Source organism: Mya arenaria, chromosome 8 (genome assembly GCF_026914265.1).
Source record: "Mya arenaria isolate MELC-2E11 chromosome 8, ASM2691426v1".
NCBI classification, from domain to species: domain Eukaryota; kingdom Metazoa; phylum Mollusca; class Bivalvia; order Myida; family Myidae; genus Mya; species Mya arenaria.
In genome coordinates, this window is record NC_069129.1 from 15,932,189 (window position 1) to 15,951,385 (window position 19,197).

Genomic DNA, 19,197 nt, shown 5'->3' on the forward strand with positions numbered 1-19,197 from the left:
GTCACATTTGCGACGTCTTTGATGCTTTGCATCAAAATTAGTCTTGTCTCTTTATTGTGTAATCCTTGATATGGATGTGTGTGTGTGTACCACATGATAAATTATCATCATATATGCTACGTTGGAAGGCAACATTTTGCTAAAAATAAAGACTTAAGACAAAGATAACTTTTCTTTTTCTACACCATTCTAAATGAGACAAAGGGCAGTCTTATAATATAATAAGATATGCGGCTTAAAGAGCCACGCCTTCGTTTGTTACCGGCGTTTGATTAGGTGATTAGTTTCTTCAATTTCTTCCACAAATCTGTTTCCATAATGTTTTGACGGTGCTCCATAAGACAGCGGTTTTGTGAACAAGGTTATCAAAGTGTTTTAAGAAACCAAACTTTCTCTATCAAACTCCGGTAAAAGACCGAAGGATGGGCTCTGTAAGCGGCGTAGACTGTGGTATGTTTCATTAAAACGGTGAATCAAATAGTTTACATGTAGTTATCTTTTTTTAAAGCCTTCATTCGAGACTGACACTCTTATTCAAATTCAATACATGCACATGTATAACACATATAAATTTTGAGCGATTAACCTTTAACTACTAGTACTTCCTAAATAATGCACATATGGAAAATATTAATTACTGGTAACAAGATTGTTACCGTGTATTTAATAGCTGAAAATGCCAAAATAGTAAATGATTGGTGAGTGCTAAATGATTTACTTTGATCTACTTTCGTCTCATAAGATAGAAATGCCGTGTTTTCTGCACCTTTCTTTCAAATAAAACTCGGTATCCTTCATAAAAAACATTGTTTCTACATTTTTCCATCCCTTTTGGTTTATTAAAACAATTATATTTATTGTGGTCAATCTTATTTTGGGTATTTTTAACTGAACAGAACAGAACAGAATTTATAACACGTAAACTATACAGTTTTTTTTGTGTTTCATATACATATTAAATATATTACAATATATATTATACAATGTAGTGTGCAATATTAAATAAATATTATAATCAATCTATGTTTGAGGATGAACTGGAATAGTAAATCACAAATCTATCTAACTGCTTCGATCTAAAGTAGCTGTCCAATGCTACATCTGAGGAAGCTAAAGAAAAGAGGAGTAAAAATCATTTTTCTATTGTACGTCTTTGCAGCAACAGCGATGCCAAGTTCGGTGTTTTCCCGCCATATGGTTTAGCTAGACAAACAGTGATTTTGAAAGAAATATGTCCTAATTTTTATCTCTTATTTTTACATGCCTTATGTTAGTCACTTCATTAATCAGTTAACTAAATGTTTAATAATTTTCGGAAAATGTTCTTTGATCTAAAGCCGTCCAGGTGCGTAAATGTTATGGTTTGAAATTGAACTTAAATAAATCTCTATTATATTAAATAATTTTGATACATTGAATTAATGTGAAGTAGAATACGACCGTCCTACTTACAACAGTTTTGTGTATCTTTAAGATAAGCTTGTAATATTTGAAAATGATTTTATCTGAAAAATTTAAAAGACTTGAAATCGGAATCTCTTTGATGTGTTACAGTCATCGATGAATTAATTGTTCAGAAATTACGGAAAGGAGGGAAATTTGAAATACGAATTTATTATTTCCTTAAATTGTTTATTTTTGGGATTTACACTTGCTGTAAGTGGCGGCCGCGACAGAGGAGCAAATTTAGTCGGTTTGTTTATTTTGAGTATTGCGGCCCTTGAAAACGAGTAAGCCAATTGAAATTCTGGTCCACAAAGTTCAAATATCCTAATTTCAACTATTTGCAGAATTGTTGCCGAAGTGGTGACTCAATAATCGGCTATCACATACTGCTTGGTCTGGACAATTGTTTATATTCACAAATAAAGAAGCAAACGACTTCTTGAACGCTTCTTATTAATTTTCTGACTGATGTCGAACAGTGTCAATAAAGAAGATAATTCTTTTCATAAATGTGTATTGTAGCATAGAGGTGACATACGCGTTATTTTTTATCACGTTAAAACGACTTATTTTAGTCGTAAAAACGACTTGCATATCTCGTACTATGTCGTTTTAAAGTGACTGGCCTGAAAATACTTATTTTATCATTATTTTACTCTATGATATCGAAATTGCATAAAAATACAGTTATAGCATAAAAAAGTATTTTGGTTTTTGTGGGGTTCATATCCACGCCGGTAAAGTAAAGCAAAATAACAAAACAGTCGGCTAGCCCACACGGTCCGCGGGACTTTAACAAAAGAAGTGGCTATGTTGACCTCTTAACGATACATTGATAACATCACGTGATAATGCCAATCAACCAATCACAACACCTTATCCGTAATCAATTTTCAATCGCGATATTAACGCTAAAGAAAATTGTGGTCTTCAAAGACGAGATTGGATTGCATTTTTTTATTATTGTCTTAACACTTCTAATGATTTACCGCACTTTATTTCGTAATTAAAAAGTGTATTTTACAGACCATGAACGAGTCACTTTAACGAGATAAAAAATTAACACGTCTGTCATCTCTATGCCACCGTAAATATGTTCACTGAACCTGTGAAACATAAACATGTTTTGCTGCAATGCTGACAAACGTATAGCGAAATAATCACGATTTGTGTGTATATATACATTTATATGTATATGTAGTGTTACATAACACATGCTGCTTTTCGGTGCCCGAGTAGTCTAGCGGTTAATACCTCGTCTATTTATCAAGAGGTCCCGAGATCGAATCTTGCTTTGTCAATTTTATTCAATTTATTTTCTAAAACAATGAATATTTATCGATTTTGAATATAATATTTATTTTTTACTTTCAATTTTGTAAATGAGTTTTCCAAATAGTCGATTTTATATTAAATTAATTTTTGACTTATGTTTTTAGAACCTGATTAAAAACAACGCACAAACAAACAGTGTTCAAAATGATTTTCCGGAAAATTGACCGGGGTGGGGGGGGGGGGGCGAACTTTAAATTAACAGGGCAAACGGTGTTTCCACACACATAACAGAAAAATACCTGATGAGTTCTTAATAACTACTGTATATATATATAAAGTGCCGGTTAAAGAATCTATATAATCAAATGACAAAAGTAACATCACATGGGTCATAAGTCTTTTCTTATCTATTTACATTTGCATTTTCTATCTATTTTTCAAGATACGTTTGTATTATGGTTTATAAAATAAAAACATAGTTTCTATTTATTATGTACAACAACCTTCATCTGACATAACATTGATTGGTCAAGCAAAAGCCATTTCGAAATGTGTTAAATGACATGAGAAAAATACTGTTATTATTTAATATAAACTATAAATGTTTTATATAGATGCCATTTAGCTTGTCAATTTGCACCGTTGGTTGATAAATATTACCATTTAGAATCACAAATATACTGTCAAATAATGTCATAAATGGTTACATTATATCAATATTTGATTTTAGCGCAAAACGAGAAACTGCTTTCTTCAAATGAGTGTGAAATTTTGAATAACAGTTAATGTTATTATTATAACCATTTTCAATTCCTTGACAGTATCAAAATGTTTTGCAAACAATCTGAATATTTATTGAATATTTTCAATCGGTTTGTTTCCGTTCACGAGAATTATTGACATGCTAAAGCGGGTCAATAATAAATAACGGATGTTACCGTTTATTTAAGTAATCTACGTTACCGCCTAGTTAAACTGTTTGCATAACACCGTTGAATCAGTAGTCCAGTGCCAAACAAATTCAAAGGGCGTGTCACTCGCTTGTTTTTGAACGACTTACTGATGATTTTCAGCTAAACCCTTGAAAAAGTCTTTAAGATATTTACATTTCACTATTTGTGTTGTTTTTTCTCATGTTCCTGTGAAAAACGTTTTTATGCCTGGGATACGACTGACTTGTGGCCGTTAATTTGTATTCAAATACGATGGACGCGAATATTGACAGAAATAAAAACTAACACATAATATGAGCCGCATCATTCGATTATGGGCCTTGCGAAGCGAAATATATTTTGGCCATTAATTGTTTTGTTAGGTTTTCAATAAAAGGACATTTCAGTAAGCAATACTGAAAGATATGGAGCATGCATTAATTAAAACACTCTGATGATTTGTTTCAATTTGAAACAACCAAGCCGTTAAAATCCCACAATCTTAGTGTTCTCGATATCAGTCGAGACACAGCCTTGGTTGCTAAAGATAAATGAGTTGAGTAGTTGTCATAAATCGTCAAGAAAATCAAGCGCCAATGACAATCATTTGAAAGGAGGAAGTTCGGAATAAATTAAAACACGTCGAACAAATCCTTAATAATGGGAGCTTTTTTAGAGTATAATATTAGTATTAGCATGTCAGTTGAATTTTTCATCTTGTACACATAAACACACACAAAATATCCATTGACAATACTAAATCACCACATTATAGAAAACACGTACATTTGTATTCCGTTTTTTGTTTCGTGTTGAAAGTCACCCGTAAAGTAGAAAAACGCCAATGTTTCAACTGCCCTATTCAACATACAACGGAATTTTAGAATAAAATATTTTATTTTTTTATACACTTCAAACCAACCTTTAATTAATAATAAATAAGATCGAATGATTTATCACGAATATTTAGTTGTATTGTACCAACATATTGGGATCAATTATCACTTCAAAATTTAAGTACATACATGTATTTGACGTTGTATGTTAAAAGGTACCATTATGAATGCATTCTGTTTTACATAAAAAACATTAATCGGGTCTAGCTTTTTTTTGAAAAACAAAACAAAACAACAACTTATGTGGATGATTTCTTTAGTTAAAATACTTTCTAAGAACCTACAAGAGCATAGCATTGGCAAGTTAAAAAGCATATGAAATAATTGTAAAATGCAAATTAGAAATGCAGTATCACAAGTATTAAGTATGAAATATCACTATGCAGTTGTTTTTGTTAACATCTAAAAATTTAGTCAGTTGTTAGCTGTTTAATACAAAATGTTTTGCAAGAAAATATCTATGACTCAGCGTTCGCCAGGTTAATTAAAGCTGTACGAATGCGTTGACATAACTTTGGCTTCATAATTGAAATATATAACTAAGCTTGTAAAATGTGTTTAAACTAAACATTTTCCGCTGAAAAATAATGATTCTTATGAGTGTCCTTCTCTCGCGGTTACAACCAGTGTAGGCGATCATTTTTCAATCCACTGAAGTTTAAACAAAACACACTCCGATTAGCCTCGGGGCTCGGACATAACGTCCAGGTGCTAAAACGGTCACCGTGTCCTCAACACAGGTGTTACAGAATCAACAGTCTATTCGTTGGTATACACTTTGCATGTGCACCTAGTTATAGCTGTCAGTTTTAGTCAGGAATGTTTTATATATAATAAAAACTTAATTGCATATAATAACTATGTGTATTTTCTCTTCTTAAAATGGTGCCAAAATCGGCCCATTGTCTTAGTTTAGCTATAAGTGTAAGCAACATTCACAAACCTTAAAGTTAGTACATTTTTCATCAGCTTTTGCCAAGTACATTCAAGTGTAACAACTTTCCTTTCTAGTGTACCACAATTATAGTTTTCTTCAAATTCTGCTTCAACCCAACTACAACGACTGTGTGCGTACGTGCGTGCGTGCGTACTATGGTCCGTGGGTGTGTGTGCGTGAGTGCGTACTGGTGTCCGTGGGTGTGCGTGCGTGCGTACTGGTGTCCGTGGGTGTGCGTGCGTGCGTGCGTGCGTACTGGTGTCCGTGGGTGTGCGTGCGTGCGTGCGTGCGTACTGGTGTCCGTGGGTGTGCGTGCGTGCGTGCGTACTCGTGTCCGTGGGGGTGTGTGGGATGTTAATAAAATAATAGATAATTGTTTACTTCACTCTTTAGTGTAAGATCGTAATATATTTCACAGAGTGAGCACCAAAAGCTATATTTCAAGAGGTGAACTATTCTATTAAATGCCGAAAAAGAATTTGTCATCGATTTTTTTCCTGAAAGGCGCACCAAATTGTCATTCTCATTCATCAGAGGTTCGATCGTGATAAAATCTAATCTGTGGTACGTCACTCAGGTGAACGAGAATGCATATTGTATGCTAATACAACACCATTCCGGAAATGACGTCGTTGAAAATGGGGCCATGCCTTGTGCACGATTACGCTTGATTCCGAAGTGAAAGCGGGCTAAAAATTCAACACAGTTAAAAGTATCAAAATGTTATTTCACTGTGTGAAACAGTGAAAGATCATTTTAATTTCACCGTTAAATCTAAAACTCACCGGATCGCATATAATGAATACGCTTCTTTCAAATTATAAAATTTGAATAGGAAAACTCTTACACATTTTTTTTGGCTAAAAAAGAAGATAAATAAAAAAAGAGTTTCTTTCAATTTTTTAAATAGAAAGATGTTGTAATAAAAAAAACACACGCACAAATACGGTAATCTTAACAGTGGTGTCACATGTAGTAGAATTGCATTCAGCACTGTATCATTTAAGATGTGAAAGCCATACGATTCTATGTTCTTGTTTATTTTATTGTACATAAAACACTTTTCAATGTCACCTTTTGATTTACAATTTATTATCAAAAGCTGCTTCATTTGTCGCCTATGTGATACATGTTAATATATCATTAACAAAAACTAACACACTTCATAGTTTTTGTCCGCAAGAATAATTAAGATATGGAGAATTGTTGATCTTTACATAAAATAGTGTCAAACGTTTTACTTTTTTAACAAACTAGCGGAGAATACTTGTCATAAATCAGAGACGGTCATTTATCAAGTATGTTTTTTTTCTGTTCTTAAAAAGTATAACGAATGTTTCCATTACTTCAAATAGGCGGAAACAGTTTTCTATAAGACCACACAATTCTCCTTGTGTTTGTGAATTTTGTGCTCGATAGGGCATTTTAAACATTTTTCGACCAATTTTAAACCGTCTTCTTTTAAATGAGTACATTTTATAAACTTTTCCATCGACTTCTTCAGTTTTGCCTGTGTTGCTGATATTTATTTTCTATTCAAAACGTTTTACATATAAACGAAACTAAGAATGGCAAGCCATTTGCAAGCCAAGTTAACTGACCCTGTGTGAACTCGGCCTAAGGGATATCCCCTAAGGGGTGAGTGCGACACACCACGTGCACTAACGAATCTAGGTGCGGTGCATCCGGTTTGCAACCAACCTTGGTAAAAGTGAACTTTCAATACCATTATGGTAAACAAACAATGCACGAAATAATAAAAGACGCTACTAAGGATGCACCATTTTATATTTAACCACCCAGCATATATTTTACAGTTCAGGAGAAAGAGGGCGCACGTCTCATGTGATAAAATCTCGGTTTTAAAGGAATGGATGACATACCTACTTTTAATTTGAACTTACAGGGATATTTACAGACAAAATTTAAATGTTTTTTTGTAAGGAATAATTTGGATGGGGTCGTGCGCAAATTGATTTATACCCGCACTAAGGGCAAGGCAAGACCTTATTGTTTGTCATATTAGGTTTTTGGAGCATAAAGCACAAACAGAATGTAACGCTGTTTTGAGCTACCCTGGTTCTTTAACGTGCACCACTGAAAATCACTGTCACACGGAAGCCCTATTTTACGACGCTTCCGGAAGACGAGAAATAATTTGGTCATTAATGATTTGTTCATATTATGCAGTATAGTATACCGAGCTTGTAAAAGTCAGTCGATTTGACATAATGCAAAGTAACCAACAGACTGACAGACAAAATACAAACGGACAGATGGACTAAAGAACAACGATCCACAATTTCACTACTCACACAATGCGTGGGTATGCGACTTCCTGAGACATTTTTTTCACAAATGAAGTTGTGAATTTCGTGATAGTATATTTCACATATTAGTAAAAATGTGATTTGTAAATGAATGATGTGGTGTTTTGATTATTTAATATTTATCGACCTCAATGGTGTGATAACAAAATAACAAACTAATCTATATTAAAATATAAAACCAAACGTTGCTTGGTTGCAACTTATATCGTCAGACTACCTACCCTCAGACGTAAATAAATCCACTAGCGCGATCGACTCGATATGTGGACATTTTAGTAATTTTCTAAACAAATGAATTGATTTGAATGAACATGTTAAAAATTGACAATTAAATAATTTAAATTTACCACTAAAGTGACCCTGATAAAAGTCCCGGGGTTTGGTACAGAACCCCGGTTCTCAAAAAAAAAAACACACAGAAAAACAGAACTTATGCGTACCTACCTACCCTATTTTTTTTACAGATGTTTGTGTAAATAAATATATTTTTTGTACACAACATAATAAGTTCTGTTGCTTGATTATCATTGCTTATGTTATTTAAAACGATGATGTTCTGCTGCTCCTGCTGTTATTGTTGTTTGTTGTAGTATTAGACTATTTCCGACTGTCTCCTGAGTTCTTGTGTTGCCGGTAGCATGTTTTTTCCTTGGAATAATATAATCAACAATCTCTCAGCGCGCAGTCTGACACCTTCCATGCCGAAGGTATAAACATACGCGTTTATTTTTCAACACATAAACAAATTAGATAAAAATACTTATACAAATAAGCACCGGCAGAAAACGACGTTGGCGGCCATTTTGATTTTACGATAAGTCACGTGATTGGTGACGGTATCTCGCGAGACTTGCTAGCGCGTGGAGAACATCAGATAACTGTGATTAGATTATTTTGATGGAAATGGATTCGCTTTACGTTTATAACATCAGACTCATCAGCTTTTGTAAATATACAGCGGGGTAGTTTTCGTTTTTCGAAGTGGTTTTCTAGACACGTATTGCTTTCGGCAAGAATTCAAAGACATATGCCCACAATATTAGGAAATGTTTTAGATGGATTTGAGAACGCATGTCTGTGATATAAAATGTTTGGCGCCCATTTTTCCAAAGACTGATATGAATTAGAGTTTTTTAAACAAATTAAATTATTAATTTATACGCTACTTTGATTTTGTAGGAGAATAACGTTTATTCTTGTAAAACAAGCCTAAAACTATTGTAAACAGACCAGTACAGAAAATATTAATGGTATTATACAATCAGAGAACATTTTGTTAACCTAAAAATAAACCTATGTTCAACAATACTGGATAAACAAAGCATATTTGCAATATATAAAACGTTAAACCCGTCCCTAGAAATGTATGATGGGTGTTTAAAATATCCATTGTATATAAGAAAATCTGATTTTGTGGTATACGTTATTTAACTAATCCAAAAACAGTCTGTTATCCAAATTTTCAGAAAGAATGATCCTTTAATTGCAGTTAACTGAAGAGAATAAACTAGTGTTAATATGTTAAGTGTCATATGACCTACACTTGTCAGTGACGTGTGACCTAAAATTAAAATCAAATCTGCATTTTTACGAATTAATACTAAAAAGTCACTACTCACAACGATCTACTATAAAATAACTATATATTCGATAGTTTATTAAAGTATCATCAATACAACATATATAAATCACATAATAAATATACCTTAAAACATGCATTGCCACTCAGTGTATGAGTTATAAGAGACTATAGCACACAAAAAATAATATCTAACATAATTAATACAACATCTTAAGTCGATATATTACAAAACAAAGTATTGCACACATATTGGATACCATATATCTATTTTCATAAGTAAGAAACTAGAAACCAATGCTAATCTTGTTTAAAACTTAGTTAAATAAAACAATAAAATACTGAAAACATGGACGCTCACAACTATGTATTATGAGGCATGATTTAAGAATCCCTTCTTGTGACTGTCTTTTTTAAGCTGTGCTCTCACAGATAGAATGTTTTTACAACTTTTTTATTTTTTGTCTTGGAACGAGCCCATTTTTGCGCAAATCCATGTAAACCAGTGATAAAAGACTGCTGACAAAAAAGTTAGATCGCAGATTTTTATATTTTAGTTAAAAAATTGATGTTTTATGCATTTTTTTAAGCCATAAAACATTAATTTTCTAACGGAAATATGAAAATCTACGATCTGATTTTTTGTCAGCAATCTTATATCATTGGTTTGCATATATTTACGCAAAAATTTAAACTTTTTAAGTTGCTCTTTTTAAGACAAAAAATAAGAAAAGTTGTAAAAATGGTATATCTGTGAGAGTGCAGCTTTAATGAATTACCGGCTTTCTCTCTGCAATGATTTCTTGGTAATGCAACAACACAGACGTACAGGTGCGCTAGATTAGTCTTTTATAACAAAAAAAAACATAACATAGTTTAAAACATAAGTTGGTCTTTTTATAGTCTGTACCTCCAAACTGGAACAAAATAGACACATTGTCATCACAATTGTGCATATCAACAAACCGACTGTCACAAGTCGTGAAATATCATTTGTTAGACAGCCGGGGACGAGCCCTGTAACAAATGACATGACTTCCAGATATGATAGAACCATTATAATACCGTGCCATTCAAATATTTACATCAAAAGACGCAACACAGGAATTAATTACATAATAAAAGGTTGAGTTTAACTAACACGGTGGTAAATACGAAGTGACAGCTTAATGTTGGAAAAGCTTTTAATGGAAGTTTTTAGACACTTATGAGCTATAATACTCTGTATAAACAAATATCCTAATGAAAAAACAGACAGATTGTTACGTTATTAAATTATGATTGAATAATTAGAGCTAGTCAGATTTAAACGTGTGCATGAAACTACACCAAAATTAGATTATTTTTATTATGTATACTGCAATTTTCAAGACAATCAGTTCTTGTTTATGTTAGCATTGTTTTTTAATCATTATTAATCTGCAATAATCAATATTATAAATATGGGTTTAACAATCATATTTTATTCTTGGAAATAAAAATAAACGATAAAAATATAAACTACAAAAATCTTAAATTAATGTTGGAGTTAAAACCTCAAGGTCAATCATGTCAAAACATATCCCTTCCCCCTAATTTCCTCGTTTTATCATCCCAAGCGATGTGCATGTGTAATTACTATATACATGTGTATTTTCAGTGACCTTGCCTAGGAGGTAACCGTCTGCGATAATTATTATACTCCACAGTAATCACACTGACCTTGTACATGTCTATTTTCACTGACTTGGCACAGGAGGCTACACCTAGTTTTTTGTAATTATTATCCCTAGTGAATATATTCACCGTTCACATGTGTGACGTCACTGACTCAGTCCAGGAATGACTCCCAGCATTTAGTATTATAATATCTAGTGATCGCACTGACCGTGTACATGTGTGACGTCACTGTCTCAGTCCAGGAATGACTCCCAGCTTTTAGTATTATAATATCTAGTGATGGCACTGACCGTGTACATGTGTGACGTCACTGATTCAGTCTAGGAATGACTCCCAGCATTTAGTATTATAATCTCAAGTGATCGCACTGACCGTGTACATGTGTGACGTCACTGACTCAGTCCAGGAATGACTCCCAGCATTTAGTATTATAATATCTAGTGATCGCACTGACCGTGTACATGTTGTCGTAACACGGTAGGTCATTGTCGAACCATGTTGTCGTAACACGGTAGGTCTTTGTCGAACCATGTTGTCTGACTCAGTCCAGGAATGACTCCCAACATTTAGTATTATAATCTCAAGTGATGGCACTGACCGTGTACATGTGTGACATCACTGACTCAGCCCTGGAATGACTCCCAGCATTTAGTATTATAATCTTCAGTTATCGCACTGACCGTGTACATGTGTGACATCACTGACTCAGCCCTGGAATGACTCCCAACATTTAGTATTATAATCTCAAGTGATCGCACTGACCGTGTACATGTGTGACATCACTGTCTCAGTCCAGGAATGACTCCCAGCATTTAGTATTATTATATCTAGTGATCGCACTAACTAGTACATGTGTGACGTCACTGTCTCAGCCCAGGAATGACTCCCACCCATTTAGTATTATAATATCTAGTGATGGCACTGACCGTGTACACGTGTGACGTCACTGACTCAGTCCAGGAATGACTCCCAACATTTAGTATTATAATCTCAAGTGATGGCACTGACCGTGTACATGTGTGACGTCACTGACTCAGTCCAGGAATGACTCCCAACATTTAGTATTATAATCTCAAGTGATGGCACTGACCGTGTACACGTGTGACGCCACTGACTCAGCCCAGGAATGACTCCCAGCATTTAGTATTATAATATCTAGTGATGGCACTGACCGTGTACATGTGTGACGTCACTGACTCAGTCCAGGAATGACTCCCAGCATTTAGTATTATAATATCTAGTGATGGCACTGACCGTGTACATGTGTGACGTCACTTACTCAGTCCAGGAATTGCTCCCAACATTAAGTATTATAATCTCAAGTGATGGCACTGACCGTGTACACGTGTGACGTCACTGACTTAGCCCAGGAATGACTCCCAACATTTAATATTATAATCTCAAGTGATGGCACTGACCGTGTACACGACTGACGTCACTGACTCAGTCTTGGAATGACTCCCAACATTTATGATTATAATCTCAAGTGATGGCACTGACCGTGTACATGTGTGACATCACTGACTCAGCCCTGGAATGACTCCCAGCATTTAGTATTATAATCTCAAGTGATCGCACTGACCGTGTACATGTGTGACGTCACTGACTCAGTCCAGGAATGACTCCCAACATTTAGTATTATAATATCTAGTGCTCGCACTGACCGTGTACATGTGTGACATCACTGACTCAGTCCAGGAATGACTCCCAGCATTTAGTATTATAATATCTAGTGATCGCACTGACCGTGTACATGTGCGACGTCACTGACTTAGCCCAGGAATGACTCCCAGCATTTAGTATTATAATATCTAGTGATCGCACTGACCGTGTACACGTGTGACGTCACTGACTCAGTCAAGGAATGACTCCCAACATTTAGTATTATAACCCCAAGTTATCGCACTGACCGTGTAGTTTTGTGACTTTACTTACTTAGCCAACGAATGACTTAAAACATTTTGTTTTATAACACCCTATGATCGCGTTGACCTTGACACGAGTGAGTGATCCTCAGTGATAGCACTGATACAGGTGAAATTTCATATGATAATCCTAACATTTTGAATTCAGAAAAGAGTGCGGGGGAAAATTGTACACACATTTTGAAGAGTGTCACTTGTGTTATATCAAATTTAAATGCAGTATGGGGATGGGGGGGGGGGGGGGGGAGTTTGCAATATTTGTTTTCAAAATATGCATTTTTGCACACTTTTGGTATTGTAATTTTTATTTGGAATTATAAGATTTTTTCGATTAAAAAAAAAAGATTGAGTTTTAAAATCCGGTGCCAGTGGGAGTTTTCATTCTATCCGCTTTGTCGAACAATCTGGGGTGGTGTTAAGTCAGTATCATGGTCAAACATCATTAACTTCATTTCATTTGATTGGTCTGTTATCAATACCATCTAATCCGATTGGCTACATCGTTCTTAGATCCAGTTAAGACACTATTGAATACCAGCCCTGGTTCCAAAGTTAATCGCTTGTTCGCATTGTCTTTTTTTATGCTTTGATTATTACAAAGAATAAATACACGAGTATTTAGAGGATATAATAATAATTCACAAAATTCTATTTTTCTCCTACACACACAACATTTCATTAAAACAAAGTAAACTCATTTGTTTTTCAAATCTTGCGTGGATGTATAGTTAAATTTTAGTTGTACATGTTAAAATAATCATTTAATGATCAAATGTTTCGTACAAAGTCTTTACTTTACTGTTGATAACGTCTCCGCCGACAAAAATTGGCAAATATAAATATAACTTTCAAATACGTTTCACAATAAATCGGCTGTGAATTAACCCCAGGCAAAAGACTTAATACATTCGAATTATGCAGACGTATGGAAGAGAGAAATCGAGCACGTCCCTAAACTTCGATTATATAGACTCTTCAAAACTTCATTTAAATTAGAGGATTACATAAGCCTTAGCCTGAAAAAGAACGAAAGATCATTGCTATGTCAGTTTAGAACTGGAATTTTGCCATTGAGAGTGGAAACTGGACGTTTTATTGGTGAACCAATGGATCTTAGAATATGCAGGTTATGCCAGCTAAATCATATATTGAGGACGAGAAACACCTTCTTTTTGAATGCAATCGTTACAGTGATCCACGTCTGTTACACCTGAACGAAATCATTTCTCGTCTATTAGTCGACCATGATATAGACATTAAATTATCCATTCTAATGTCCTCATACCCTAGGAAACTGTCCAAATATATGGTAAATTCCTACCTAAAAAGACGAACTATTATGTACGCTTAATGCGATATTTGATCACTTTCTATCGCTCTTGGAACTTACATTGTATCGATAATATCAATTTTCTTATGATACTCAGATAATGTTAAAAACCTTATGTTACTTATATTACACTTTAGATATGGTGACCTATAAACCCAACGGGTCGGGTGCAAATGTTTGTATATATGTTATTACTACTCTGTTTGAATTGCACATGCCACAATAATTGACAATTTACTTACTTATAAAAATGTAAATCACAATATTTTTTAAACCTTTACCTAGCAACTTTATACCGGAATTCTCTTTCATTTGTATTTCTTCTGCCGAATTCAGGAAACACATAGATGCCAAGACACAGCTCTGTCAAAGAAACGAAGAATATCGTGTGTTTTACTTTACTTGTATAATATAAGAAGTCGAACAGTGAAGGTAATATAAACATTACATTTAATTTGAAACGTCACATCGAGAGAAATTCAAATACCACAAAATGCGATACAATTCATCAGCAGCATTTTAATTTTAATTTATTTATTTAATTTTGTTTAAATCGTTTCATCATTTTTATGGTTTTTTTTATTACTTTTATGATGCAAATATTTTATGAAAAGTCACTATGGAATATTCAATTACTAGTTTTTTTTATTATGTAAGCTATTTTATGAAAAGTCACTATGGAGTATTAAATTTCTAGTTTTTATTATGTAAGCTATTTTATGAAAAGTCACTATGGAATATTCAATTACTAGTTTTTGTTATGTAAGCTATTTTATGAAAAGTCACTATGGAATATTCAATTGCTAGTTTTTATTATGTAAGCTATTTTATGAAAAGTCACTATGGAATATTCAATTGCAAGTTTTTACAATGTAAGCTATTTTATGAAAAGTCACTATGGAATATTCAATTGCAAGTTTTTACAATGTAAACTGTTTTATGAAAAGTCATTATGGAATATTCAATTGCAAGTTTTTACAGTGTAAACTATTGGCGCATGTTCCGTATTTTCTGAATCTCTGGAATTGAATTGAATTGTTTATAAACACCTACAGTTGAACAACATCACAGCAGATTCGGGTTTCAAGTAATTGAAATAAGTTGCTAAACAGTCCATGTGGCAGTTTCACTCAGAGTTTTTGAAAGCATGCCTTTGTATATATATATCATATTCAAATAAGTATTTTTTACCGTCACCGACTTATACTGGCGCTTATGGTTCAGTCTAAGAAAATTGAATATTTCATACTTAGTATTCCAAAATCTCTTCATTGACAAGTATTTTGGCAATAAATATATTGCAATGTGCATTTCTAAACTTCATATATTTTCATTATACACATTAAAGACTTTACAACGATTCGCCTTATTTTATATCAATCTATGTTTAAAATTCAGCAGATTCAACTTTTTGCGGATTTCATTAACTTTGTGTTTATTAAGGAAGACTTCTTATAATGAACCTCCCCATCTACCCCCCCCCCAAAAAAAAAATAAATAAAAAATAAATAAATAAATAATTAAATAAATAAAATAAAAATAAATAAGAATAAAATAAAATAAAATAAAATAAAATAAATAATAATAATAATAATAATAATAATAATAATAAAATAAAGTGAAACTGTATGAACAGACACTAATCTGGTTTTCAGAAATACAGACAATTTATTTAAAAACACAATTTGCTTGGAAAGTCGAAGTCTCGGTCTAATTCAAGATGTTTTGCCGTTGTAGCACATTCGTGCCCTGTTTTGTGTTGCTATGTCAACATTTGGAAAATAGAAAAAAATATGATTAGGACAAACAAAAGTTCTTCGTTTCCACTAAAATATCCAAAAGAAATAGAGTAGGCATTTTGTTCTAATACATATATATATATATATATTTCTTTTTGAGAACCTGCATTCTGAACCAAACCGATTCAAATCAGGGTATGCCACTATTGTAGAAAGTTATAAACATAAAATGGTCAAATTTTAACATGATCACTCAAAAAAATGCATATGTTTTAGAAAAAAATAAGGAAAACAGTCAACACTCTGGCAACATAAAGTGTTGGGCGGGAGGAAAATATCAGATCGGTCGGGTAAGCGGAAACAAACAATTTTTTTTAGCCTTACATTGTGCAGAATCAGTTAATAAGCTATAATTATTTAATTAAAATAATATTTTAATCATATTATGATTTTTATCGAAGCAAGGTATCAAACGAAACTTATTCAAACCTTGTTTGCGAATAGATTGATATTATTTCATAAATATATGATTAATTTTAGTACATAATAAATCATATTCTAACTTAATACATTCTCTAAATTAATGTATTTAACATCAAATTTTATTGTAGAATTCAATGTCAATAGAGCCGGGCATCCAAGCAAATCTTAGCAATATTACAAGTTATGCTTTAAGATTTCATATTTAAGCTTTACATGTTTTTTTCCGGTTTTAATCTCAATATACCAGAATTAATATATCACACAGTTTGGACTCAATGGCGCCATCTATCCAGTTCGTAAAGTACGACCGCTTTTCGAATTCAAATTTCTGAGAAGATTTAATATGTATTTCGACACTATGTATTCAAGTTCAAGTTTAAGTAACAATAATAAGCGTGAATTTGCAGGTAAAACATCTGCATTAAAATATCAACCGAATCTCTTTCAAAAAAGCTACTAATTTATTTTAAATTAAACTAAACGTTATTATTTTTTTCCTTTTTTCGCACAAAGTAACTTATAGTCAGCCGTTTTCCATTCTTCATTTGTTGTTAATTTGATCCGTTTGTAAACGATTCCTGCATTACTTGCAGGACTTTGCATAAGTTTTCAATGAAGTTTTTAAAGTTTAAAAATAAAAAAAAATGAAATTCTTGATCATGCGATATTTGTCATCGTAATTTCCGTGAATATACGGCCCATATTTGTTTTAAAAACGTGTAGAATAAAATAATAGTAAAGAAAGTCAAAGTCGGGTTACTAACAAAATTTATTTAGCAACACTCAAACACAAGTGATGAAAATATGAATCAAATAACAGCATAAAATATGTTCACTTAAAATATAAATATAACAATTCAAGAACACTTATATTAATGTCTCTTGGCGGATGTCAAATGCTTATTATTATTTTTTTTGGCAGTGACAGCGTCATATTAAATGTCCTCTAACTAGCTTTTCAATTAAAGAAGTCATAAAAAGAATTAAACGTAACGAAAAACAGATACTGTTTAGAAGCACACAATTATTTGTGAACATGTATCAGTTATAAAAATAGCAAGGACGATACACACTCTTAGACAAGAACTACGAATTTTACTGGATTCGAGGTGTGGAGTGCAGAGGCGCGGTTTGCACGTGCAAAGCGCGTGGCGAATCCAGACTGTCGCTTGGCGACAAGCTGCTTCTTCTTCCGGGAAATCCTCCAACGAGCTGCCGTGATCCCTGCTGAAACAGGAGGTCGTGCATGGCCGCCGCCGATGAGGCGGCCGCGGGGAATCCGGAAGCCCACATCTGAGGGGCGAGGCTGTAAGGCGAGGGAATGTTGGCGTACATCTGCTGTAATCCCATGCCATAGAGACCGCTGGCCAGCGACAATTGAAGAGTGCTCATGTTTCCGCCCTTCAGGTCTATAATTTTTGGAGGCGGGCTCGGAATTTTGTCATATATATCGGTTTTCTGTCTTTTGGCTGGGCGCTCGATCCCATTTTCTGCAGAATTTTCTGTGGTTTTGAAATTAAATTCATTTGCTGAATTTTCTTTGCAATCGTTTCTGTCAACACCCATAATACTGTCAATAGTGAAAAGTTTTCGTTTAATTCCGCCGAAATGACTCCGCACAGGAAGATCAGGCCCAACGGCTTGTTTTCCATCGTCTATCGCCCTATCACAGTCATATCTATTTTTAAAACATAATGCAACATCAGTTGAATCCCTCGAATGTTCGTCCTCCGATGCGCTGCTTCCACCAACAGCTATTCCACTATCATTCACAGAAGACACTGCGGACACGTCCTTCTTCCTTGAGTCTTTTTCATCTTCATCTCCTGAAGTTACATTCAGTTCATCAAGGGAATCAACGTCCGATCCATCATCACCAACAGTTTCATATTTTCCGTCATTAATGTCATTTCCTTGAGCATCCTTCATTGGAATTTTAACCCTCCTTTTGCGTCTGCGGTAGTTACCCTTTTCAAACATCTCCTCGCAGTTGGTGTCCAGCGTCCAGTAGTTCCCTTTTCCTGGTTTCCCCTTTTCCCTCGAAACTTTCACAAAACAGTCATTCAAACTGAGGTTGTGCCGGATACTGTTCTGCCAGCCTTGTTTGTTATCGTGGTAATACGGGAAACGCTCCATGATAAACTGGTAAATGCCGTTCAAAGTGATCTTCCGGTCAGGTGCGCTCTTGATGGCCATGGCGATGAGTGCGATATAGCTGTACGGCGGCTTCTGTGGCTGCTCCCGGCGTTGCAACTCCTCCATCATCCGCATTGCGTAAGCGCGGTTGATGTCCATTGGATGGTAGAATACTCCCGGAAACGCATAGGGATTTCCGGGCACTCCAGCACCCAGGGATCCGTAGCCGCCATGAAAGGCGGTCGCCGCATTGGGCGCGCAAAACGGCGAAAACCCAGGATGTGGCACCAACTCTCCTTGAAGCGGAGGTGAAGACATCTCAATGCTATTGTGAGCACTGAATATCTTAGTCCTGTTTAACAAAATATCGAAGTAACCGCTGATTATATTCACTTATAAGTCAGTCACAAAACATTTATTTTTTGACGTGTGGTGATTTTTCAGTTATAAAGTCACAATGTTTTGAACTATTCCAATTGCAATTCAAGTCTGAGAATAAATTGCAAAGTAAGCCTTGTAGTATTTATATT

At 34.2% G+C, this 19,197-nt stretch overlaps 1 protein-coding gene across 1 annotated transcript; it reads right to left on the reverse strand.

The window, feature by feature from the left end:
* Positions 1-17,466: 17,466 nt before the first annotated feature.
* Positions 17,467-18,985, reverse strand: LOC128244000 (uncharacterized). Its single transcript, XM_052962017.1, has one exon. It carries the CDS (start codon positions 18,983-18,985, stop codon positions 17,627-17,629), a length of 1,359 nt encoding a protein of 452 aa, XP_052817977.1. The 3' UTR covers positions 17,467-17,626.
* Between the last annotated feature and the right edge of the window lie 212 nt (positions 18,986-19,197).

Coding starts and splice junctions, on each gene's coding strand:
- LOC128244000 (XM_052962017.1), bottom strand. CDS start 18,985: ATGTCTTCACCTCCGCTTCAAGGAGAGTTGGTGCCACATCCTGGGTTT.